We start from the raw sequence: 27,958 nt of genomic DNA on the forward strand, positions 1-27,958 counted from the left end.
TGTCTATGCATTTTGTGTGACATTAACATGTGGAAGATACTGAGAATCTCTAATCTGCCTCTTCCATCAAATGTTTTTGTAATAAACCAACAAAAATGGTAAAATGTTGCATTATCAACTTTTTGATGGAAATATAGAGGGAAAACTGAAAATTTACCTCTCCCCTTTATCTCTCTTCCTCAGCTATATCTTTAGTGCACATATAGAACATTGTCACCTAAGATTTTGTAGCTATGTGAAAGGAAGCTAATGGATTTATAGTGTATTTTCAGTCTTCTGTTTTTGCTATTCAATTCATGATCTTAACCATTTTGAAAGGGAATCTTACTCTTTGCAATATCCTGAGATCAATTCTCTGAGAGTCTTTAAAACATCACCTCTTGTTAAAAAATATTTTTTTTTTTAAGGATTTGATCAGGTCTGCTTTCCCAAATTTTTCCTTAAGAGCAGTGGTGGCAGCCTTACGTGATTTTGCGATGAGAATAAATGACTTCTTTTCTTGTTTTCAGGACCTTTCATTTCTTTCATTGTTTTCTGATACAAAACTACTCATAATATTCCGTTTTCCATCAGTGCTAACAAGTGAACTAGATCAGAATTTTGTTAACCTTAAAGAGAAAACCGGTAATCAATATATGACTCAAAAAGGCAAAAATAGCATAACTTAATGAATAATCATAATAACAAATTGACTCTGCATTATAACAAGAATCAAAATCATGATTTTTCCAATTCTTTATACTTTGCACTCATCAAAAGCTTTTAAGTACTTCTACACTACTCACATTATATAGTGTTTTTGGACTTCTGTATTATACATGACTGCTTCTTTAATTCTTAATAAAAATATCTAAGGCTTTCCCATATCTTTGACCCAATGCTTAATTGAACAAGCAAAGATTTTTTATCAATGTTGACTGAACTGGTTTTTTTAAATTATGTTTAAACTGTATCATGGCACAAAAAATTAGCTTGACCTTGAGAAAAATAGCCAATAAAAAGTGAGTCGTAAATGAATTTCATGGCTTTTCAGAGGACTTACTTGTGAACACTTTATTTTTCTGAAGAGCACTTTGGGTATAAGAAGCAGCTGTTACTCTTAGTCAAATAATTAAAATTTTGGCAATGATTAAACTTTTGGAATAATCTTAATGTAGTAGCACTATTCTCTCAGGAAATAAATATGCCTCCACTTGGAGGAGAAAATGTTTGCAAGGTAGCCTTATGATTTCTCTGTCTGGATGTAGGTTTCTTCACAGTGTAGTTACTATTTAAAGATGGTAAAGTTATTGTGCATATTTGATATGGAAATTACTTTTTTAGACTTAAAAAACCTCAGTAATTGGAAATAACTGGGGAAAATATGTCTTAAGGGAAAAAGTGAATTGTTCAATTGTTTCAGTTAGATCCTACTCTTCATGACCTCACTTGGGGTTTTCTTGGCAAATATATTGGAATGGTTTGCCATTTTCTCCTCCAGCTTATTTTTTAGACTAAGGCAGACAAGTTTAAGTGACTTTCACAGAATCACATAGTCTGAGGCTGGATTTGAACTCAGATGTTCCTGACTTTCAAGCTGGTGTTCTTATCCATTGTGCTACTTAGCTGCTCCTCTTAGAACTTTAAAAAAAAAAAAAAAGTGATCTGTTAAAAAGCTGTATTCACTGACATTCTTTCAGTGAGAACGCTCATAATAAAAATGATAATTAATATTCATAGTGATGACTGAGGCATTGAAACAACCTAAAATACCTTTTATATTTTAAAATGATAAAAGTTATGTTCATCATACTTTATGTAATACTAGTATTAAATTTATTTCATCAGATGAGGAAAGCTAGATAAGGTGGACAATGAAAGAATCACCACTTGTTTTGAATTTTTTTCCCCTTTAAGTTCATTGAATAGGCTCTTGTAATATAAGGTAAAATAAGGGTGCCTGGCACATGATAATCACTTAATAATTGCTTTTTTTAAAGATATAGACTAAAACAATTGATGGCACAACTAATGAGTGTGTTATAAAGCTTTTATTCTAGAAATGTTTCCAATGACTCCTTAGGACCAAATTCTTTAGAACTAAGAAGCCTTTTCTTTCATAAGTATTGTTCACAGTAGAGTGGTATTTTAGGGACCTTGCAATAATCTAAGATTATTCTTTTAATCCAGGCTTTTATGTAAAAAGTTAGTTGAAATGAAGAGATATATAGCCTATAATTAAGTATAAGTGAAATTTAAGTATGTCTATTAAGGAAAATTAGGAAGAGAATATTTTTGTGTATAGTGACCTCTGCTGGTAGTGATTTTCTTGAGGTTTTTAAATTATGACATACTAACAGAAGCAAAGGGTAAATGTGACAGTATAAAAATCATCAGAATCTAATCTGCCTTAAGTGGCATAAATACTTTTGAAAAGATGTGCATTTATTCAGTCTGTATTCTACTAAATAGCATCAATAAGACTTGGTTGGGTTTTGATCATTATGTATTACTTTTTTCAGATGCTAGATTTTCTTCAAGTTTTAATAAAACCCTTTGAATAATCTGTAAAATGTTTTCAAAAACAACTGTGAATTTTTAGGGCTAATTTGTTGTCTTATTATACAAATAAAAATAAAATACTAGTAGAAAAACAAAGAACTGAACATTAAGGCTTACACACACATTTAAAGGACTTTTAAGGACTTTCCCCACAAAAAAAGATTGCAAATTCACTTTAATTTCATGTTCTAAGATTTTTAGGCTCAGAGAAATTAAATGACTTGGTGAGGATTTGAACCCAGGTCTTACTGATCAAGTCTATTTCACTTTGTCCACTGTGTACTAGCGCCAACCCCACAGAATCAAATGAGATAATATTTGTAAAATTTTTAGTTTAATGCCTAGCTGATAATAGCCTCTATGTATAATACTTCTTTTGTTCTCTCTCTCCATGTCACATTGTCTCTTCTTTTAATTACTGTTATTTAAACATGAATTGTTTACTTTATGAACAGTGTTTCATATTGAGCATTATTTATTGTAATTCTGACTTTTTAAAATAGTTTTTTTGGGACAAGATTTGGAGGGAGGGAAGGGCACTTGTTAACACTTAATAGTGTTTTGGCTTTACTTATCATTGCCCTCCTTCTATCTGCCAAATCTTCTTAGTAAAATTAAATCTCCCTTTTTTTGTTTCTTTATTAAAGAATTGAAGTAGAAGATTAGCTAATATCTCATCACCTTTCTTGTTGATTTTTATAACATTCTGTATTCTTATTCTTTAAGGCAATGAAGAAGGTAAATGCTTTTTTTTTTTTTAATTTTGAACTTTTTTCTATCCCATTATAGTGATATTTGCCTAATACAAAACCATATGAAACCATATAGTAAGAATGTCAGTTCTTGATTCAAAATAAGATATTTCTCTAATTTCATTGTGATTCCAGGTTTTTGTTTTTAAATGACCTTTGAAATTAAACCATACCCAAAGGTAATCTTAATAAATATGTTTGTTCCTACACCATATGCCCTACTTGGATTAATCTCCTCTTGAATTTTGTTATTTAAGTATGTCAAGGGGTCTAATTTTTTTTTAATATCCATTGATGCACCTTAATAAACCACTCACACTTTTTTTGTACAGTTCTTGCCCCATGTTTATCTATAAATCCTCTTAATAATATCAACATAACACACCAAATATTTGCTGGTTTTGTTTTGTATTGTTTTGTTTTATGAATTATAATTGAATAGTCAGGCTATCCATTTTTTATCTCATTCTTGATAGGTGACTTCTTTTTCTAGTCCTACATTTCCTTAACGTTATTTCTTAAGTTATTCACCTTCGTTGAAGTAAATACAAACTTTAGGCTTCTTGTGCTCACTATATATCTCTCCACTGGTCTTTGTGTCATATGTATCTTCATTTCTTTTAAGATTGTGGTATTTCAGAATTTAGCATCAATATGCTTCATCAAGAGAACATTCATTGAAAAGAATTGTGTGGGGGAGCAATACATGTTATAAGCACTGTATATATCAGATGCAATTTGACCAATTGTCTTGCTACTACTAAATTCTGGGTGCTTACCTTCCTTGATAATTGGGACTATTTTATTTTATTTTTATTTTTGAATCATCACCTTATACTCATCTGTTGATTGATGATCAGTATTATAATTCTTAATTCCATATCATCTGTTCTTAAATCCTAAATATTATTACATTTTCTTCAACATTGTACATTTCCTCAGAGATATTTTCTTAACTTAGTTATTGGCTTACATAAATTGTTTTGCATTTAACATTTTAGCCATGTGGTGTCATTGCTTTCCATATTTTACTTTCTAAAATATTTAAATTACATACTTCAAATGGATTTTATAAACATTTGCCTAACAGTATTTTTTATGTTAGATCATTTTTTCTACCCTTTGTTCTAGAGAGGTAATGAGATTGATTTAATAATGGGTCTGATAAAGCCCCAAATAATAGAATACATGTTGCTTTTTCTAAGATGTTTTATTCTTAAGGTTATCTCCACCAATATTATAATGATCACAATTGGTAAGCTCCTAATGTATTGTGCTAGATACTTGAAATAAAAAATAAAAACGAAACATCACTGCTCTCAAAAAACTTATAATCTCCTTCAAGTCAAAATATATGACAAAGTAGTAAAAGGGGAAAAAACAATTATTTTGGAGTCAGGGGCTTTGGATTTTAATCCAAAAGACAGGGTGAGAGAAAACCCAAAACCCCATGTCCAAAATGTCACCAAGGCTTTCACTGGGCCTCTGAATGTAGATTGACCCAGGGAATGAGAGGCAGGGCCAGCCTCCAAAGTATCAATCAAAAGATAGATGGGGCATGATAGTAGCTGAGGTTACATCCAGAGAGACTTTAGAAATTCAGGACTCTGATGTCATCAACCAACAGAAAAGCAATCAGGATTACAGTTGGGGAGAATACAGGCCTTTTAAGACAACAAGGCAATATCCAGTGCAAACAGCTCCAATGTAATTATCAGATGATGAGGAGAAATTCCAAAAGTGGTAAATAGAAAGGAATTAGATAGGTTAACTGCTTAGGGAAGAGAGTCTGCTTATATTTCCACAGGTGGAGAAGAAATCAGATGGCTGACAATTAGACTGTTCTGATAATACATGTTTCATCTTGGACAAGTCACTTAATCTTTCTTTCTTTTTTTGCTGAGGCAATTGGGGTTAAGTGACTTGCCCAAGGTTACACAACTAGGAAGTGCTAAATATCTAAGGTCACATTTGAACTCAGGTCCTCCTGATTTCCAAACTGGTGTTCTATCCACTGCACCACCTAGCTGCCCCGATTTAGTCTTTCTAAGACTTTTTCCTTACCTATAAAATGAGAATTTTTTTTTAATAGCTTTGTATTTACAAGATATATGCGTGGGTAATTTTTTCAGCATTGACAATTGCAAAACTTTTTGTTCCAATTTTTCCCCTCCTTCCCCCCATCCCTTCCCCCAGATGGCAGGTAGACCAATAGATGTTAAGTATGTTAAAATATATGTTAAATACAATATATGTATACATATCCATACACTTATTTTGTTGCGCAAGAAGAATTGGACTTTGAAATAACGTACAGTTAACTTGTGAAGGAAATCAAAAATGCAAGTGGACAAAAACAGAGGGATTAGAAATACTATGTAGTATTTCACACAAAATGAGGATTTTTACATTAAATAAGTCAGTGAGGTTTCTTCCAACTCTAAATTTGTGAGCCTATGTTTTTGGAGGTCTTTTTGATTATTCTTTTAGTGTTCCTTTTGTAAAATAAAGTAATTCCTAAAAATAGTTTAAATTCCTGTGATTTAAATGTCATGATTAATACCATAAACATTTGCCTGTAAGAATTATTTACTTCCTAGTCCAAGTAGTGTTGCACATAGACAATTCTTTTCATTCTAAACACTTAATTTTGAACTAAGTTGTTAATACATTAGCTAGCCTTGCTAAGGAAACATTCTGTTGCAGTTTCTGTTTTTATATATGTTGTCCTCAGTAAAGAAATGGCAGAGTACAGGAGTCTCAGGTTTTTCAAAATTTATTCACATAGATTACACATAAAATGTAAAAATAACATTTTTTTCCTTGTTTCCTTCACTTATGTGTATTTTGTTTTGTTTGTATTTGTACTTACATAAGCTAAACTCCGATTGATTTTTCACTCTTTAATTAGTCTCTCTTGTTATTTTTTTTAACATGAAGTACAAATAAGCTGAATTTTTCTTTTGTGATAAAATTTCTGTAATGAAAGTATTTTTTCATTATCTAACTGGATTCTTCTCACTTTGCATATTGAGTTATAAGACTTTGATAAATTTCCAGTATAATTTTAAAAAATAATAATATTATCAATTGTGTTTGAATATATAAAAGAACTACTATTCTATACAAATTAATATTGCAGATGCTTGAACTGTAATCCTTTAAGCATCAAGATTTGAAGTGTTTCTTGTTTTTTTTTACCTGAAGATTTTCTAAATTCTTTGTTATTTGAAATTTTACAATGTGAGAATTTCATTTTATTCCTTGTATTCTTTTTAAAAGATTTTTTTTAACCGAGAAAATTTATTTTTCTTCCTTTTATGTCTTCCCCCATTCATAGGGAACACATACAATTTCTCACATTGATTGTGTCCAAAAATTGTCTCTTAATGATTCCTGAGACCATCACTTTTCTTTTAGGAATTAAGAAGCCACGGCATATTTATCATCATTTTCTCTGTAATTATGAGTGATCACTATATCTGCCTTCTTTCTCTTCATGATTCTTCCCTCAAAGATAGCAGCTACAATTTGTATAGCAACTGAATGTTGTAAAACCTATTTCATCCTTCCAAAAATTAAAAGTAATTTAGGAGAGAAGGAATCAGTTAATCAGCAAGTATTTATTAAACACATACTATGTGCTAGCCATTATGCTATATATTTAGAGCTACAGTGATAAAAATGAAACAGCCCCTTACCAGTCCAAGGAGCTTATATTCTGGAAGGGACGATAATGCATGTATCTGTAAAAGGTTTAGGAATAAAGTTCTGGACTCCTTTCGTATAGAGAATCTACTCTGTATTAATTCTCCAGTATAGAGAAACTCCATCTACCAATGGAGATCAGCACTTTCTCTGCAACTAAGTCTTAGAAGGTTGCAATGAGAGTTTAAGTAATTTGTGAAGGGTCACATTACCTGTGTCCAGAAGCAGGGCTTAAATCCAAGTCTTCTGTCTTCTAAGTCAGTTTTCTCTCTACTACAGTGTACTATATTTTCAATTCATTCAAAATAAAAACACTCAAAATAAAAATTTGGGAGCAGAAGGCATAGGCAATTGGGGGTTTAGGAAAGGCTTCATTTAGAGAGTGGAACTTGAGTTTTGGGGGGAAAAAAACAACTAGTAATTCCAAGAGGAAGAATGAGAATGGAGTGATTGTTATGAGAATAGAACCTGCATCCTTGGAATCTGGGTTCCTTAGGATAAAGAAGGAGGAGGAATTAGGATCAAGGATTGGGGGGGGGGGGGGAGGGAGGAAGAGAAGGGACTAGCAAGTCCTACAACAACTATGGTCTGACTAAGCAGCCTGCAAGAGCTAAGACTTGAGCTTAAAAAAAAAAAAAATCACAGAGTACCAAGATCTGTCCCTTCTAATCGAACAGCTTCAACCAAGATTATACCCCCTAGCTCATTTGAAAAGCATCCAAATAGCTTGGGGGTAAAGGAGAAAGAAGGAACACAAGCTTTATTCCTTTTGATTCAGTTCCTCACTTCTGAGTAAGAGCCTCAACTAAATCAAGCATATTATCAGATTTAGCTAGAATGTGGTTTCAATAGCAAGGAAAAGATCTGTCACATTTAGCATTCTGTCTTTATTTACCTATTAATAAGAACAAACTGTTTTAATTGTGTAGATAAAAGATTTAAAATAGATAAATAGGTAACATATTTATCAAATGTAAAGATGACCAAAGATGGCCAGAATAGCTAATTCACTGGACAAGTCAGTAGTCAAGAAAATTTTGAAAAACTAAAATATTTGGGCCAAATCTAAGACCAGTAAGCCAAAGCTAATTATAAAGCTTTATTCTTAGGTTCAAAAAAATAAATTTCAAAATATATAATATGGAGGAGGCAGGGTGAGACAGAAGCAGTTCATCTGAAAATCGGATTGAGATTAGTCAGTTGCAAACTGTATGAGTCAGTTGTGAAATACTTATTGTTCATTCATTTCAATCATGTCTGATTCTTTGTTTTTCTTGACAAACATATTGGGACTAGTTTGCCATTTCCTTCTCTAGCTCATTTTACAGATGAGGAAACTGAAGCAAACAGGGTTAAGTGACTTGCCCAGAGACACATAGCTACTAAGTGGCTGAGCGTAGTTTGAACTTAGGAAAGTTGAGTTTTCCTGATTTCAGGCCTGCCATTCTTTCCTCTGTGTTACCTAACTGCTCTGATCACCAAGAAAACTAATGTAATCTTAGGGTACATGAAGAGAAATCTTATTATAATAGGGAAGTGATACCTTACTATATGAACTCATATAAGTGGTCAGTCCACACCTGAAGTACTATGTTCTTTATTGAATATTTTATTTTAGAAAGGGCATTGGTACAGTGTCAGAATAATCAACATTGGTTTAACAACAAATAATGAACAATGTCAGAGGAAGGCTGGCATTCAGGATGATGAAAATTTTCATATGAGGATAATTTGAAGGAATTTTAGGTGTTTTTTTAAAGAGCAATTTTAGGGAAGGGACACGTCAGTTGACATCAGAAATTTGAAGAACTATCACACCTGTTTATTTGCTAAAGTTTTAGAAAACAAACTCTCAGGGAGATGAAAATTCAAACTTGTTATGTAAGAAAGAACTTTCTGATATGTAGAGATAATGAAAATTACAAAAAACTCCTTCAGAAAGTAGTTTCACTTAAGGAAAGACTATATCTCAAAATATTATATTGTTAGTAAACTATAAGTCTTAACTAAATGATACCTAACCTGCTCCAAATCTGAAATTTGGCAAAATGTGATTGCTACAGGTGTCACTATAGAATAAATATCAAAGTATAAAGGACTTTCATATTCTTCCCTGGTTTTGTTTTTTTATAAGGAAGGGAGTTTAAACAATTATAGCATTGGGTAGCTAAAGAAAATTAACAAAGAAAGGGAAGGTCATAGATGCTCTTGATACACTTAACATACAGTTTTGTTGAGGGCCTTATTTTCATTCACAGAGCAATAAAAGCTGTATGTATGGCTTCAGTACTTTGTGGCTGTGAGCAGATGCCACTTAGAACTATAACTATAACTCTAAGCATAGCCTTTCAGAACCCTTCAAATATATGTTTTCATATTATTATATTTCATGTTGATTGATGGATGTTTGTTGATACTGCTTATTATTTGAAATTACTATAAGCGTCATTTTGATGTATTTTGATTGTAGGCTAATTGTATTCTTAAGAGTTTACAACTAATTCTTTTATCTAAAACTGTTCTGTCTTTGATTAAAAGTAACCGTTGGGGTTTTTCAGGTACGCAGGTTTTCTGAAGCATTCTTCTGTTTTGAACATCCAAGGCATGCAGCCCTTGCCTATCAGGAACTCCAGTAAGTAGCACAAAGCAGAAAATACTACAAGAATGATATTTATTTTGCATGAAAATTCTGTATTGCTTAGTATTTTTTCCACTGAATTATAGATTGAGGAGTCTTTGAGAAATCAAATCCAAAAAAAAATTTGCCTCACCTGTCAAGTCAGTCAAACGTATAGAAATCTGTTATGAAGCATCATTCTTTAATTGAGAATTTATCCCTGACCAATCAAACTTCTTGGCACTATAACTACTTGATTTTTTTATGGATGTTGTGATCCTGCTATTTTTTATAACAGCTCTCATTTATGTATTTGTCTCTTGCAATTAAGCCATCACTAGCCTCCAGTATCAAACTTGCATGTACCTTTAGTATTCAAAGGAAATACTGATTGTGTGTTGATATGATTATGTATTATATCTGCTAAAGCATTTTTAAAAACACTTAATATTGTGCAAGCATCATGCTAAGTGCTAGGGATACAAATATAAACAAGACAGTTCCTACCATAAAGGAGCTTACATTCGTGTGTGTGTGTGTGTGTGTGTGTGTGTGTGTGTGTGTATGTATGTATTGGAAAGCTTTCTTTCTTTATTTATTTTTTTTTTAATTTTTATAGCTTTTTATTTACAAGTTATCTGCATGGGTAATTTTACAGCATTGACAATTGCCAAACCTTTTGTTCCAATTTTTCCCCTCCTTCCCTCCACTCTCTCCCCTAAATGGCAGGATAACCAATACATGTTAAATATATTAGAGGATAAATTAAATACAAAATAAGTATACGTGTCCAAACCATTATTTTGCTGTACAAAAAGAATCGGACTCCGAAATATTGTACAGTTAGCCTGTGAAGGAAATCAAAAATGCCGGTGGGCAAAAATATAGGGATTGGGAATTCGATGTAATGGTTCCTAGTCATCTCCCAGAGTTCTTTCGCTGGGTGTAGCTGGTTCAGTTCATTACTGCTCCATTAGAACTGATTTGGTTCATTTCATTGCTAAAGATGGCCACGTCCATCAGAATTGATCATCATATATTATTGTTATTGAAGTATATAATGATCTCTTGGTCCTGCTCATTTCACTTAGCATCAGTTTGTGTAAGTCTCTCCAGGGCTTTCTGAAGTCATCCTGTTGGTCGTTTCTTATTGAACAATAATATTCCATAACATTCGTATGCCACAATTTATTCAGCCATTTTCCAACTGATGGGCATCCACTCAGTTTCCAATTTCTAGCCACTACAAAGAGGGCTGCCACAAACATTCTTGCAACTACAGGCTCCTTTCCCTTCTTTATGATCTCTTTGGGATATAAGTCCAGTAGTAACACTGCTGGGTCAAAGGATATGCACAGTTTGATAACTTTTTGAGCATAGTTCCAAATTGCTCTCCAGAATGGCTGGATGTATTCACAATTCCACCAACAATGATTAGTGTCGCTGTTTTCCTGCATTCCTTCTAACATTCAGCATTATCTTTCCCTGTCATTCTAGCCAGTCTGACAGGTGTGTACTGGTATCTCAGAGTTGAAGGAGCTTACATTCTAATGGAAAAACATAAAGAAGAATTAAAAGGGTTACATGTTAGCATTAGTCACAAATTTCCAAAAAGTGATTGTGTAGGCCTACTTCCAGAAAAGAGAAAGTGAAAGCTCATTTATCATAGCCCAGAATCCCAAAGGCAAACTCCAAAGTCATATTAGAAGGAGGTGAGGAATATGGCTGAAGATTGGGCAACTAAAGTCAAATAAGAAGTTATTACATTGAGTAGGAAACCTTCAGAATATCCAATAGGCCTTTGGTGATATTGTAGATCAGAGGAATAAAACTTTCCAACCTACCCTACAAAACTCCCACTTCACCAGAGCTAGATAAAAAGGTAACTGGGAAAAGTAACAAATAAATAAAAATATAGTACAACATAGAAAATGTTAATCTGTGTTTTTCTAAGTCAATATGTGGCCCACAGGAATCACATCTCATGATACCATTGCTGTAGATCATATCATTTTCTTGTCAGTAACCCTCAAAAGGCCATAAAGTCCACTTTAGTCTAGCTTTTTATGATCTCTACAATGCAGACCAAACCTACCCCTCCAATTTCTCTTCCCTTCATTAATTTATGTTAATGTTATATTTTAGGCAAACATACTTTGTGCTTTCCTACTTTTTCTCACACTCTTCCTTTTCAGTACTATTTTTATCTTTAGAGTCAAAGCAATTAGCACATTGTTTTAACTTATTAATACTAGTAACAAACAATGTACGTGGTCCCTTTTGTTTTGTACTTCTATTTTATGCTTCACAATAAGTTAGATAGGTCTAATCTAATCCCTTAAGCCTACTTACATTTAGGAAATTTATATACTAAGATTAATAATACCAACATATATTTATGCATAAAAGTAATACAGAACAATAAACATAATAATAACTAGGACTTATATAGTACTTTTAAGTTTATAAAATATTTTACAAATAAAGCATCTTATCTTTATGTTTTATTTATATTTCATTTTATCTTCATAACCTGAGAGATAAATATTATAGTTAGTATCCTTCCCCTGCATTTTACAAATCAGGAGACAGGCAGAAACCACTGAAGTGACTTGCCTTAAAATAGGACCATACTGCAAGTTAATATGAGGCCATATTTGAAATCAAGTCTTTCCTGACTTTAGATCCAACACTTTATCCACCATACCACACCACTGTCTAGTAAAGCAGAATGTAATAAAAAAAATTTTAATGTTTTATACCAGTTTATTATATCTACCTTCTTCATCGAAAGATTGAAGTATTTATTTTCCACATAAAGGAATTATCACTGTATCAGCTCTGTTTCCTCTTTATTGATTTTATAGACATAAGATAAATAATCTTTTACTTTACCTAAGAGATAAAGAGGATCCTTACTCTAGCCCTCACCTATACTCCCCACTTTCCAAGGAGGTGTGCCATTAAGCTTTATGAAAATAACTCAACTATTTACATGGATTTTTGTTTTGGGGACCATGTAAAAATTAAAGGCAAAAATTGAATTTGTTGGGTTTATATTACAGTACTGACTAACTTCATATTTTTCAGTGCTCAGAGTCATCTACAGATGTGCACAGCTATCAAAAATACTTCCTTCTGCAGCTCTCTTCCACCCCTTCCTATTGAATGTAGTGAACTTGATGGAGATCTCAATTCATTACCTATAATCTTTGAAGATAGGTATTTAGATTCTGTTACTGAAGGTAAGTATAATCAAACTAAAATATGTGTGCAAGCTAGGAATGTTTTTAAAAATGTTTTCATTCATAATGCACATAAAATTGTTCATTTTGAAGCATTTTTCCCTCTGGTTATATATATTTTGAGGATATTTGAAATTTATGTGCAGAAAAAAAAAAAACATCTTAATCAATTGAGTTCTCTTATCTTGTTTTAAACCTGAATCTTTTTTTCTTTGGATAAAAGACTTAGATGCACCCTGGATGGGAATTCAGAATCTTCAGAGATCAGAGTCTAATAGAATGGATAAATATGAGACTGAAGAAAGCCCTATAACTGGACTTTCTAGCCCAGAGTTGAAAATCAGACCTGCTGATGCCTCCAATATATTGTATACAGAAGGTGAAAAGCAGCTCACAAAGTCTCTAAAAGGAAAAAATGAAGATTCAAATAAATCCAAGGTTAAGGTTACTAAACTGATGAGAACTATGAAAACTGAAAACACCAAAAGAGTAATAAAACAAAACTCTAAGGACTCTGTGGTTTTGGTAGGCTACAAATGTTTGAAAAATACAGCATCAGAGAACCTCTTTAAATGCTCTGAAGGCAAGCCTTCACATAGCCAAAAGGAAGGTCTGGATCCCACAGTCAGGGGATTTAATTATGAGACAAAGACCTGCACCAGACAGACAAATCAAAAAGAAGTTGGCTTTTTGCCAGCTGACACAGACAGAACTGAACTAAAGCCTACAAAAATTGAAAATATACAGCCAAACCAGTTTTCCTCTTTGAACTTTGGCAGCCTAAATCTTTGTGCAAATTTGTCCATTTCAGGTAAACTTGGTATCTCCCAGGACGATAATGACATTACACAAGTGGATCACAATCTGGCATCTGGAGGGCCATCGGACGTTTGCCATGATCATCAAACAACTGAATCAACAGGAGTTAGGACAATTGAAGTAAAACCAAGTAGTAAAGATCCTTTCAGGGGAGAAAAAGTAACTGTCACAGTAGGGCACTGGACAGAATCTCAGCAAGATGAAATATTTTTAAATAATTCTCAGTTACACAACTTTCAGTCTATAGAAACTAGTGATAAATTTAAATCTATAGAAGAAGGATTAGTTTCTGAAAAGGAAAGTGTACGAGAAACAAAGTGCCGATGTATTGGAGATTCTTTAAGTAAATTAAAAAGTAATCCATCTGGCCTTTCTGCAAGAGAATATCATGTTGTAGTAAGTACAGATACAATTAAGTTACCAGATGTTAATGTCACATATGCCTCCTCTAGATTTTCAGATTCAGGTGTTGAGAGTGAACCAAGTTCTTTTGCAACACATCCAAACCCTGATGTAATATTTGAAACCATACAAGAAAAAGGTGCTAATAATGAAAAAATGTATCCTCAGCTTTTACTAAAACCAGATTCTAATATAAAAATTTCATTAGAAAGCCATTGTACAGAGAGTACAAGTGCTTTAAGTGAAATACAGTCATCCTTAACATCCATAAATTCTCTACCTTCAGATGATGATGAATTCTCACCTGATGAAAATTCTAAGAAATCTGTTGTACCTGAGTGCCATCTAAGTGATAGTAAAACTGTGTTAAATTTAGGAATGATTGATTTGCCAAAATATGATGATGACAGAAAGTCAAGTATTATTTTGCAGCAGCAGAGTGTTGTATTTTCAGGACTTCCATACACTGAACCTACAGCTATAAATTCCTTATATTCAAATATAAGAGATTCATTTCAGGTGGTTGCTTCAGTTGAAGATACCTCTAGTAGTCACAGTTCACAGAAAAACTTTAACAATGTGGGTAAGAACTCTCAAAGTCCTAATGAACCTTTTATCTCTACAGAGAAAGTGACTACACTAAATTCAGAACTTATTTATATGGGAGCCACTTGTGGTGTTACAGGTTCTGTTTCTAATAATGCAGAGTTTAGTGAAGGTAGACCTCATGAAGAAAAATTAGACTTCAAACAAATGGTTGCAGAATTACCAGTAGTTAAAAAGGAAACTCACACAGGTACAAATGACTTTTCATCAGCCAACAGTACTGATATGGTAAAAGAAGGGCTTGTGGAGAATTATTTTGGTTCTCAAAGTAGTACGGATATTTCTGTTACATGTGCTATTGACCACAGCAATCCAGATAGCCCTCAGAAGGAAATTTCTGAAAAAGGCATGATTAATCCTCAACAAGAGGAAGAGGAGGAGGAAGAGCAGGATCAAGAAATGATTCAAAATGGGTATTATGAGGAAACAGATGCAGTTTTGGATAGAGCGATAAGTGCTCACTTGGAGAACAATCATGGGCTAGCAGAAGAGAAATTTCTCCAAGCTGAAAGAATAAACAGTGAATATCTGAGGGATGTTATAAATATGCCTACTGTGTGTACTCCTGGTTGTTTGTCTTTCCCATCTGCACCAAGAGAGTCTCCTTGTAGTGTTAAGTGTTCTTCTAAAAACAAATTTGATGCAATCACGAAACAACCAAGCAGCACTTCATACAGCTCTACTTCATCAATTTCCTGGTATGAAAATTCACCCAAACCTCAAATCCAAGCGTAAGTAATAGACCAATAATATATTTATTTAAATTAAATACCTTTATGGAGCTACTTAAATATGAACTATTGAAGGAAAGAAATTAGAAATCATAGTCATTATGCATTTAATAGTGCTTATTGAATTAAATTAGTTGATGAGTATTTGAACTATTGACAATTCTCATGCATTAATCAGTTACCTCTTCTTAGACTTATAAAGAATTCACTTTCCAATCTTAGAATATTAACATGTTTCTCATAACAATAGATGTACTTCCAGAAATGGCCAGCAGATTTAAATATGATTTTTAAAATTTTGTCTTTAGAGAAGAAAAATAAGTTGACAATAAAACATAAAAGTATAATGGTTTAAATCCTGGAAAGTAGAAAATGTTACTAAATGCTGGGGAAATACCACAAATTGTACTGAAGGAATGAAGACATCTCTTGTACTCTTAATTTGTGTAATATAAAAATAATTTTAAAGCATTTCCTCATATAGCCTTCTGAAAGATCGAGGTGAGTATAATATGTCTCTTAAGAGACACATCTGTTGTTCTCACATTCATTAATTATTATTCTCTAGATATAATCAAACCATTACTAAGAATAAATGTTCCACTGGTCATTTTATGGTTACATTCTTGTTGAAAACTATTTTCACTGTACAAAACTAGCAGCCTTTTCTACCTACTCTGGAGAGAAATTAAATATTCTGAACAGAACTAAGGATTAAAGAAATTGTCCGCCATTGTAGTAATAAGGAAATGACCAGGAAGTTCCAAGGTTACAGAGTATATAGAACGATATAAGTTTGTCATTGTGTGAGTACTAGTCCTCTAACTTATAAAATTGATTTAGAAAAACTTGGAAGGAGGATTAAGGAGACAAATAGAACATCTATGACAACATATAATGATAAAATTTGCAAATTCAAGGCCAGGACAACCAGGCCAGCAATTAAAGTAAAACATTTACTTTAACTATGTTCCTAGATAAGCTGATTTTTTTTTTTTGCATTACTAACATTTAGCTATTATTCTATCAACAAAAACATCTTTAATAACAAGTAGCAGCATTTACATAGATAGAAAGGTTTGCACATCTATAAATCATCTCATTTTTTCTTCTCAGCATCCCTGGGAAGTAGATGCTTATTAACTCCATTTTACAGATGAGGAAAGTGAAGCAGACATGAATTAAATAACTTGCTTAAAGTCACACATCCTAGTATCTGAAATAAAATTTTAACTTAGATCTTTCACATTCCAAGTCCTGTGTTACCTATCTTCCTCTAAAATAAAGACAGTGGTGCAGTGGATAGAGCACCAGCCCTGAAGTCAGGAGGACCTGAGTTCAAATCTGGTCTCAAACACTTAACACTTCTTAGCTGTGTGACTCGGACAAGTCACTTAACCCCCAACTGCCTCAGCAAAATAAAATAAAATAAAGACAGTGTTGTCCCATTTTGGTATTTTGATTATCAGGAATGAATTAAAATCAAATATTCCTTAAATTAACTACCAAAATTACTGTTATCAAGAGTTTTGAGCTATCTCTCTATCTGTGTTATATTGCACATAATAGAGTTTAAATGATTGTTGAATCGACAAATGACCAGAAGTCATTCTGCATCTCTGTCATGACCAAGAAGCAAAAAACATTTCATTCTATGAGCATTTTGTGACAGTAAATGCAAGTTCATAAAATATTGTTATGCTTCTAAAATATTTAAATTATTAAGGAAACAGTGGTATACTAGAGAGCTACATAGTCATGCTTTCCCCCACTTTCTGAGTTCAAAAAACCATTCCTGTGGCATTGAAGATAGCCATAGCCTTCCATAAGATCCATCACTCTTTCTAGGTCATTCAGCAATCAAAATTCGAATCTTCCTTTTATATACTCAGGACTGGTAGGCAGATAATAACTAATACTTCTCTAATTGTAATGCAAAATTGTTTGTGGTTTTTAATTTGTTGATCAAGGATAAGCATTAAATATATGATAAGGTTTAATGTTTACAATCCTTGAGAGATTGTTTTATCATACCTTTAACTGACTTCTCACCACCAAATGCTCATACTATAACAATCCCCTTATCTTACAAAGTTTGTTCTCACCATTCATTGTTGTAAGGAAGATACAGTAGCCTAACCTATTACATACTTTAACTATGAGATTTGAAGAGCAGATATATATATACAACTGCAGTATGAAAGCTTATTTGAAGCATACAGCCTCCTAGCCTTATCCTTAAGTAATTTTCCATTTGCATTCCAAAAAGAAAAGGAAAATATTTGGAACTTAATAATAATATATGTCATTATTTTATTAAATTCTAGATTTACTTTGTTATTCTGTAAACCCAGTGTATGCTAAAAATATAATACATTATTATTAGATATTAGTTCATATATTTTGCTTCAGTTTTCTTCAGGCAAAGGAAGAACTAAGACAGCTTAAACTACCTGGATTTATGTACAGTGATGTTCTTCAACTGGCTTCCTCAATACCTTATTTCAGTGTGGAAGAGGATGATGGTTCAGAAGATGGAATACATCTCATTGTCTGTGTCCATGGTTTAGATGGTATGTGCAATCATGACATTTGATAAAAAATATTTAGTCCCATTAATAATGATGTTGATGATGATGGTGATGATAATCTTCTTGTATTGTTTGCTCTCTGGATTTGAACAAAAAGATTTTTAAATTGCTTCAGCAAATATTGACATCTTTTATATAGACTTTTTCAACCTGATAAAAGCATACCACATTATATAAATTACTATTATATAAGTAGTAATATCACTGTGATTGTATATTATTGGAAAGGGATTTGTGGAGGGGAGGAAAAAGTATTAGCTGTTAAAGAGCATAGTAGACATAAATACTGAACCTGGGATTAGGAAGAAAACTCAAATTCAAGCCTGCTTCAGCACCTACTAAGTATGTGACTTTGGGCTGGTCATATAAGTTTCAGACCTTAGAGTGAGGATAATAATAGCAGGCTTAGAGTGGGGATAATAATAGCACCTGCCTCACAGGGTTGTTGTTAAGTCAAAGGTGATAATATGTGAAATGCTTTATAAACCTTTAAAGTGCTATCAAAAAAGCATTAAGTTAATTTTAAAAATAGCTTATATTTTATCAATCCAGTTTTAGTCATTATGGATTAGCATCTTGCTCAGGCATATTTCTTTGCTTTTTAACAAAGGATAACTAATTTGTCTATTTTTGATAACTCAGTCAACATTATTAACATTCTATCTTTAACTGGCCCATATTAGAAAAATAATTTCTGCATCCATTATTGAATTTTTCATTTATGTCTTAACCATCTGTCAACTTTCATCTCCTATCGTCAATAAGCTGCTTCTAACAGACCCAACCATTTTCAAATGTGTCTTTTCTAATTTGTTATGATATAGGAAACTAGATAACCAGACTTAATTAAATATTGATTAACTTAATGATCAGTATTGATCCTAGAAGATAAAACAAAACTTGGTGTTGTGTTTTGTTTTGGGGGGGGAGGGGGGCTGGTTGGGACTTTTTTTGCTGAGGCATTTGGGTTTAAGTGACTTGCCCAGCATCACACAGCTAGGAAGTGTTAAGTGTCTGAGAGCAGATTTGAACTCAGGTCCTCCTGATTTCAGAACTGGTGCTCTATCCATTGTGCCACATAGCTGCCCCTAAAACAAAACTTGTTAGAGAGGAGGAGAACTGTGGGTGCAGATATCACCTATACTATCAAACATGATTATTTTATCCACTGACTTTGTTAAATTGTTTTTATTAAGTACTTTGCAAACTATTAAAAAGTTATAGAAATGGGAGTTATTTGAAGCAGGCAAAGACTCATCAAGACAAGCAATTTGCTTTTTACCAGAAAACCCTGAAAACACACCAGAGACCCTCAATTGCCACAGGGCAAAGAAATGTATTGCTCAGTCACTCAGGTTCAAAGATCTATTTATATCAATAAGTTTAGCCCTGTATATTTTTTTAATGCTATTTTTATTACAAGATCAAGATTCAATGATGAGGAAGACGGACATATATCTAGAAATGTCTGTGATATAAAATAAGACAATAAAACAAAAGTTATCAATAAAAATTACTTTGCAAGAAAAGAATTTTAAGTTAAAAGCTAGCAAGGCTCTTAAAAAAAAGCATAAGGACTGGTGCTTTGTGATGAATTTAAGAGATCTTTCTAAATAATACTTTTCTTATAGTATCTTTTTAGTAATTATTGAAATGGTTTGATCTTTCAGCTTCTGTACAGTCAAGATTGCTAAAAATCTGATCTCAAGATAAGTGGACTGTTACTGTACTATAAAGTACTTAAAATTTCTTTTTTTTTTTGTTTTTTTTTGCATTTAATTAAGTAAATCCAAAGCTCTGTTCTTTGAAGGTGCACCCCAGTTCCCATGATAAATATGTGCTTTTTCCTTCAGCTAATAATTTGCGATCAAATATTTGAATTAATAAGCTAAGGGAACATTATCCAAAAGAAATGTTTGGAAGGCATCAGTAAGATTTATAAAATAGATCAATTAGGGAATTATTCATACTATAAAATAATTTTTTCATTTTATAAAAGGATGCACTATAAGTTTCCTTTATTATTTTTTTCAAGGTGTTTTTTTTTTGTATTTCTTAAAATGGTATAAACTTTAATTTATACCATATGGCTGATCTCTTGGATTAGGAGTAAGAAACTTGACCTTCTACCTATAAATCCCTTCCCCCCCCCCAAAAAAAAAAAAAAAAGAGAAAAAAGAAACAACCTCGATCCTGTTTGGTATTAAAGCCTTTAAACTACTAAAACTGAACTTTGTTTACTAGATATTGTTATATGTCTTAATATCAAGCTTATAACAATTCATTCCAAGCGTCTTGATTTTTCTCTTGCCACTGAAATTCTATGACTGGAAAAGAGAGAGGCTGACAACTTTGTGCAACTCTGCCTCAATTAAATCCAATTTGCATTCAAGTTAAGACATCACCTCATATTGTCATTAGTCTTTTTGAAAATGAAGGACAAACTGCAGCAACAATAGCAAGAACCAGCTTTCTGAAGACTCTTTTGAAATGGAGAAAATAGCACATATTCATAATTTTTATAAATTCAAGTTATGGAAGCTGTTTCAACTCTTATTTAAATAGATTCTGTCTAATTATACAATTACAAAGACAGTTCATAGATTTGGTTCATTAGTATAGGTATCTTAAACCAACATTCCAGATAGGTGATAAGCTGACATCAGAATGTGTCAAGGAGGTGACAGAGATAGGTGTCAGAGGGGTGTGAGATAAAAAGGTTAGAAATTTGGGAAGTTGCATGATATTTCTAATGGCTCCAGAACCAAAATATTTAATTAAAATAATTAGTTACTTCAACAATGATACTGTATGAGGATGTATTCTGATGGAAGTGGATTTCTTTGACAAAGAGACCTAACTCCATTTCAATTGATAAATGATGGACAGAAGCAGCTACACCCAAAGAAAGAACACTGAGAAATGAATGTAAACTATTTGCATTTTTGTTTTTCTTCCCAGATTATTTTTACCTTCTGAATCCAATTCTCCCTGTGCAACAAGAGAACTGTTCGGTTCTGCAAACATATATTGTATCTAGGATATACTGCAACATATTTAACATATATAGGACTGCTTGCCATCTAGGGGAAGGGGTGGAGGGAGGGAGGGGAAAAATCGGGACAGAAGTGAGTGCAAGGGATAATATTGTAAAAAAATTACCCTGGCATGGGTTCTGTCAATAAAAAGTTATTATAAAATTAAAATAAAATAAAATAATTAGTTTTGACCCTACATGGAACAGCTCTCCTGCTTTATGGAACATAGTTTAACAGATGAGCTTTTCTATCAATATATCCTAAAATCTGAAAGTATGTTGGGGTTTTTTTTAATTTAATCATAACTTTTTATTTTTCAAACTATGTGTAAATATAGTTTTCACCATTCACCCCTGCAAAATCCTGTGTTCCAGTTTTTCTTCCTTCTCCCCTCCCCTAGATAGCAAGCAAACCAATATAGGTTAAACATGTACAATTCTTCCAAACATATTTCCACATTTATCATGGTGCACAAGAAAAATCAGATCAAAAGGGGGGAAAAGAGGAAAAAAAACAAGCAAACAACAACAAAAAAAGGTGAAAATATTATGTTGTGATTCACATTCAGTCTCCATTGTTCTCTCTCTCTGGGTGTGGATGGCTCTTTCCATCACAAGTCTATTGGAATTGCTTTGTATCACCTCATTGTTGAAAAGAGGCATGTCCTTCAGAGTTGATCACTGTATAATCTTGTTGCTGGGTACAATGTTCTCTTGGTTCTACTTACTTCACTTAGTTCATGCCTCTTCAAATCTTTCTGAAATAAGCCTGCTAAAAATGAAAGTATGTTCTTTTAAAAATTTCTTTTGGAAAGAATAATCATAGCTTCCACTTACATAATACTTCAAAGTTTATAACATGCCTTATGTATACTTCTTACTTGATCCTTATAACAACTTAGTGATCGAGGTATAGATATTATTCCCATTTTATAGATGGAGAAACTCAGGCTGTGAGGATGGGACCTTGCTTACTAAGTACAAATCCTTTTGTACTCAGAACTTCTGACTCAAAACCTAAAACTCTTTGTAATATTCCAGTATTCCAGGCTACTTCTGTCATTACTTCACCTCACTTCCAAAAGGAGGGTGTCCATAGCTAAGACTAGCTCCAGTATGTATTATGAAGTTGTTAATGATGATCTAGAATAGTTAAAGTTCATATCCAGCTGACTTGCTATATATAACCAACAATAGCTACAAAATACAATTTTGATGTATTATATGCTACCCTAATAGACAAGTAAGAATAGCTAAGGAAATACACCATTAATTTGAGAATGATGCCATTATAGTATAACTCAGAGCTCCTCATTTGCTTACTGTTGATGGGCATCATCATCTGAATCTGGGATGTCAATTTTGAAGTTTTAAAAGTTGAGGATATTTCAGATAACAGTCTGCTCACTGCTCAACACAGGCCATAAAATTACTTTCATAAAGCAAAAAAATGCAGGAATACTGTGCTTTACATTTCCATTGCTTCTTTAAACTTGAATTTTTTTTTTTTTTTATTTCTAGGTAACAGTGCAGACCTTAGGTTAGTTAAAACATATATTGAACTTGGACTTCCTGGAGGACGAATAGATTTTCTTATGTCTGAGAGGAATCAGGTATGATGTGACCTTTTTATAGGAAATCATATTAAAAGTGTTTCTTTTATAACTTCATTTGTATCTGTTTGAAAAATCTTTTCTTAAATTTCATGAATAAAGAATAAGTATAAAGTAATTTTTTTTGTTTTTGACTTTTATATATCTGTATTTTTATACTTATATTTCTAAGCATTCTGCTTATTTTTATAGAGTTTATATACAGGTGGGACTTATTAATTAAATTTGTAATTCTGACTACTTATGCTAACTTTTTTGCTTTTACTTTTAAGTAGAATGCTCCTCCCCCCAAAAAAAAAGTTGGTGTGTGTGTGTGTGTGTGTGTTTTGGAAATGGAATGAGGGTTGTTAAATGATGTTAAAAGAGAATGCTAAAGAACATAGCATTTGAGTCAGAGGACTAGGCTTCAAATCCTGGTTTTGCTGCTTATTACTTTTGTGATGCTTAACCTCTTTGGTCTTCAGTTTTCTCAGTTATAAAATGAAATGGTTGGACAAGAAAATCTCTTAAATCCCTTCCCTCAGTCTTCTGATCTCATGGTATGGTATCACCAAAAACCAATCTTACTAATTGGACCATAATGTAAATTCATTAGTGCTTTCTTCAAACAAAAACATTGAAGCAAAGAAAGATCAGATTTTAATATGTACATTAAGGTTAATATTAATATTTAGCTAGAAGTGGTAATACAGTTAAAATTATTTAAAGTTGTACATATAACTGATTTATACATTTTGCTTTTCTTTAGAATGACACCTTTGCTGATTTTGATAGCATGACTGATCGCCTTCTTGATGAAATAATACAGTATATTCAAATTTATAGTTTAACAATTTCAAAAATCAGGTAATTGTGCTTATTATTTAATATTTTTACAAATTATATAAAAACATCAGTTTCATAATAATTTTGTCCTTAACTATAATATAGAAAAACTGTGCTTAGAAATGAAACTAAACTATTTGAGAATAGATAAAAATGCCATAAAAATAGTTCAGTAACAAGTGCATACAAACAAGAAGACAGGAAAAAGAAAATTAGAGCATCCAGTTTTCATGGCTGATAGTTGCTCTACTGGGCTTAAATTTTTCAGGGTCATCAATTCTCCTTCAAAATAATTATTTGTTTTTATACAGGTCTTTTGTTCTAACACAGCAAGGACTAAACAAAAAGATAAATGTCCCTTCCTCAAAAGATATGAAGAAAGGAGAAGCTAACTGTTTGTAACCAGCTAGTTTCAATTCAGTTCAATTTACTAAGTACACTTACTATGTGTACGATATTGTGGTAGAGATTCAAAGATGAAAATTCCCTTAGGAACTTAGATCATATTTTGAGTGTTTACTGTTAGAGATGCAAAAGGAAAACACACACACACGCACGCACAATCAGCAACATTATGTGCATTTACTATTACAACAGGCAATGTGCCATAAAGAAAGGTTGGTTTTTTGTTTTGTTTTTAAATTGTCCCTGCCCTAAAGATCTCACAAAGGGGGAGATAACTATCCCAGAAGGGAAGACACTCGCAGCTGGGGGGAATTGGAAAAAAACACTTCCATATAGTGATACAAATAAGTAGAGAGCACATGCAGTTATTTATGGCAAGCACACTAACAATTGGACTGATTGGGGAAAAGTTTTATACAGGAGGTGGAACTTTAGACTTAAAGAGATTTAAATACCAAAGTAATTTTTGATTTACACTGGAGACATTAAGGAACTGCTGAAACTTCTTGATCATAGAAATGGCATGATAAGGTCTGTATATTAAAATCATCAGTTTAGTAGCTATGTAAAAGATAGATTTGAGAGAAGGACTAGAAATTTAAGACAAGAGTTAATGAAAGGCTGAGCTAGTGTGGCCCAGGTGAATGGAGACATGAGTACAAAAGATGAATGGAGAGAAGGGAGCAAAAGATGCTGTCAGTGTCAGAAAAACAAAAATGAGTGCAAATCCTTTTCTAAAGAAAATATAAATGGTATTTTAGTATTATTAGTATCCATCCCATATCTGGGTTCAATTATGTCAATCCTTAGATTATGTCAGGATTTCACCAGACAGTCAATTTCAATAGATGACACAGATAAATCTGGTTTTCAGGGTCATAGCTATATCTCTTTTCCTAAAACATTGCCTTTTTTTTTTTTTTTTAAGAGAGAATTAGTAGCTCTGCTGCTTTGATACTACTCCAGAAGTATATAGCTATTTGTGACATAATATATTCATACCTTCCATCTCTTACAGAATTCACTACCGTCATACCTACATTCATGCTTATAAACTTCACTATGAATTCCAAAGTCCAAGTCATGTAAAATAACTCTTTCCTTCAAAAAATTAGGGAACACCTAGCTAAATAAGTGATAACTGGATTAGAGCTTCTTAAATTCTTAATCTGATAACTAAAGTTGAAAGGAAAGCAAAATTTTGATGGCAGTGATTTTTAGTTAAAGGAGCTTTAGCTTGAAACATTCTCACTGTAATATCTTTCAAATGCTGAATAATGCCTTTACTGAAGTAAAGGAGAATACTTCAGCACATGACAATTCCTTGCATAAATAGTTTATTCATCCCTACTTTTGTCCATGAAAATTTTTTTAATTCTCTGAGAAAAGGGAGTTTCTTAGATTACTTTTAAATTATGTAATTTAAATTATATAATAAAATACTTTTATACTTTATAATATAATACTTTTAATTAAATGATTTTGTGTTCACATTAATATGACCAACTTAATAAACTTATTATTATATTAACGAGTTCTCATAGATTCTCTGTCTCAATGGAGATCTACAAATCATATTTTTCCTTCAAAGGAAAGTAAATGCCCAAAGAATTCTCCCACATTTTATCAAATTTTGTTAAATAGGTACAATTTAAACATTAATCATTGAACTATTATTTAAATAATAATGAAACATGTTTTGACTTCGTTATTGTAGAAACTAAATTATATTTTACCAGTGCTTTATAAACATTATTTGTAGTTTAACAGTGTTTACATTACAAATTATTGATATAAAGTTAAAAGAAAGGTAAACATTTCTACATTAAACATTCATACACATATAACTTTTTACTGTGCTGGCTATTATATACGCAATTGTGGCTTAATAATTTCTGAGTAAGCTTAGCTTTATTGTATTTTGGTTTTTCCTACTCACTAGCAAAATTATGAACTACTCAACTTAGTGTTACCTTTAAAATATTTTCTTGGCAATTTCAATCCTAATTTAAAATGCCATCTATTTACAGAGCCTCTTTAGAACACAGAGAGCAAAATTACTTAAATTTTGGATTGTTAAAGAAGTGATCACTACCACTTTGAAGTGGTAGTAGGAATTAGCAAATACTTTTTGACATCAGGCAAGTCAGTTAACCCTTCAAGCTCTCAATTTTAATATCTGTGAAATAACAAAATTCAACTAAAATTGAACAGATTTGAAGACAATGTAATTTTTTTTCTTTAAGCTTTATTGGACATTCCTTGGGCAACTTAATTATCCGTTCAGTGCTTACGCGGCCTAGATTTAAATATTACCTCAACAAACTTCATACCTTTCTATCTCTATCTGGACCACACCTTGGTACCCTTTACAACAGTAGTGCTCTTGTGAATACAGGTAAAAATTTTGTCATTTTGAATTGTTTTGAATCTTTTAACTAAAGTGATAGTTGAGTAAGAATTGGCTATTTTTAGTATTCATATGTTGATAAATGAGAATTCATTGTCCCCATATGCTAAAATCAGAAAAACCAGCTCATTTCCTATTTTGCTCCTTCATTTTCCCCAAAATTACATGTAATAAACCAATAAAATTATTTGAGAAAACAGATATTTTTACATTTACTCGGTATTTGTCAAAATTCACATTTGATCCTTTATGTTACATTGCACTAACTCTTCTAAATATTTTTATTAAAAGTTTGTCATAGAAAAAATAAATGTATTCAGCTAAAATCACAGAATTACATTGCACTAACTCTTCTAAATATTTTTATTAAAAGTTTGTCATAGAAAAAATAAATGTATTCAGCTAAAATCACAGAATTATTATTCTTTTTCATAGTATAAAAGTCTTAATCTCACAATAAAATATTTTTAATTGAGATGGAGGTAAGAGTTTCCATATGACAATTGAACATCTTGGATTCTTTTAAGTTGTTTCTGGGTGAAATTAGGATTAGAGAACTTGATTTTTACCAGATACTTCTTTAGAGAGAAGGGATTTTCTGTCATTTTCTATTTCTCAGTTTAAATCTTTGTTTATGGACAAATTTTTTGACTATCTTGTTTCTTTGATATGCAAACCATGCGGTTTTCTTTCCCTCACTTACAATTTTGGTGGCAAAGTATTTACAGTTAACTCTTAAATATTTCCAGTGAAACAGAATAAGATGGAAAAAATAAAATCCATACATAATCTAAACTACAATGCAGAGAAATAGGATGCAGTAGTTTGAGTTTCTTCAATAAATCTTTTCCCAACAATTTTTATGAGTATAAAGTTAAATGTTTGAGTTTTATCTTTTTTCTTACAGTGATGAGCAGAGAATCTACAAACTGACAAATGTAATAAAAACAAAGCAGTAGATGGCAATGAATTTTCAATGATCTGAGAATCATGCATGAATGATGATTTATTTTAAAGGAACTATACAAATATGGAGAACTGATTGTATAAGAAAATTAGCATAAGTGTAGAGTGTAAATTATCTAAATAAATTATCAGAAATCTGAAAATTGATTATTTGGTCACCTTAAATGAATGCTTTGACTAATCATCATCTATAGACTGAAATCTTATATCCATACTTATATTTTCCAGTGTATTTAAGATGTTTTATTTCATTCTTTCCATGGCTAATCAAATAGTTTCTGACCAACTTTGCAGTATTTTTTCCTTTGTATTATCTTGCTAATATAACTATTGTAATGAGCTGGTTTTCTGTTAATCTTCTTAATCCAATTTTTATCCTTCTATTTAATGGACTTGTAAAGATAAGAATGTTAAAGTGTTTTATAGGCTAATGGAATAACTAGCAATTTCCTGGATTTTTTAAAACTAAAGCATGTGCTTATCAGTAATTTTGGATATAATTATCATATTTTAGATTTATACTAATATATTATTCATAACTCTCCAGGTCTCTGGTTTATGCAAAAATGGAAAAAGTCAGGTTCTTTATTACAACTCACATGTCGAGACCATTCAGACCCCAGACAAACTTTCTTATACAAACTCAGTAAGAAAACAGGTAAGTATAAAATAATAACTTCAAAATTGTAC

General features: G+C 32.0%; 1 protein-coding gene across 3 annotated transcripts in view; it reads left to right on the top strand.

Moving 5' to 3' along the window:
- FAM135A (family with sequence similarity 135 member A) overlaps positions 1-27,958 on the top strand; it is a 120,090-nt gene that overhangs the window by 73,590 nt on the left and 18,542 nt on the right. For all 3 annotated transcript variants that reach the window (XM_051997218.1, XM_051997215.1, XM_051997217.1), the window contains 8 exons: positions 9,560-9,633; positions 12,709-12,863; positions 13,087-15,421; positions 17,834-17,994; positions 22,571-22,662; positions 23,411-23,508; positions 26,139-26,290; positions 27,816-27,926. In XM_051997218.1, the coding sequence (XP_051853178.1) occupies positions 9,560-9,633; positions 12,709-12,863; positions 13,087-15,421; positions 17,834-17,994; positions 22,571-22,662; positions 23,411-23,508; positions 26,139-26,290; positions 27,816-27,926 (3,178 nt within the window). The remainder of the gene's footprint in view (positions 1-9,559; positions 9,634-12,708; positions 12,864-13,086; positions 15,422-17,833; positions 17,995-22,570; positions 22,663-23,410; positions 23,509-26,138; positions 26,291-27,815; positions 27,927-27,958) is intronic.

The sequence above is a fragment of the Antechinus flavipes genome, chromosome 4 (assembly GCF_016432865.1).
Source record: "Antechinus flavipes isolate AdamAnt ecotype Samford, QLD, Australia chromosome 4, AdamAnt_v2, whole genome shotgun sequence".
NCBI classification, from domain to species: domain Eukaryota; kingdom Metazoa; phylum Chordata; class Mammalia; order Dasyuromorphia; family Dasyuridae; genus Antechinus; species Antechinus flavipes.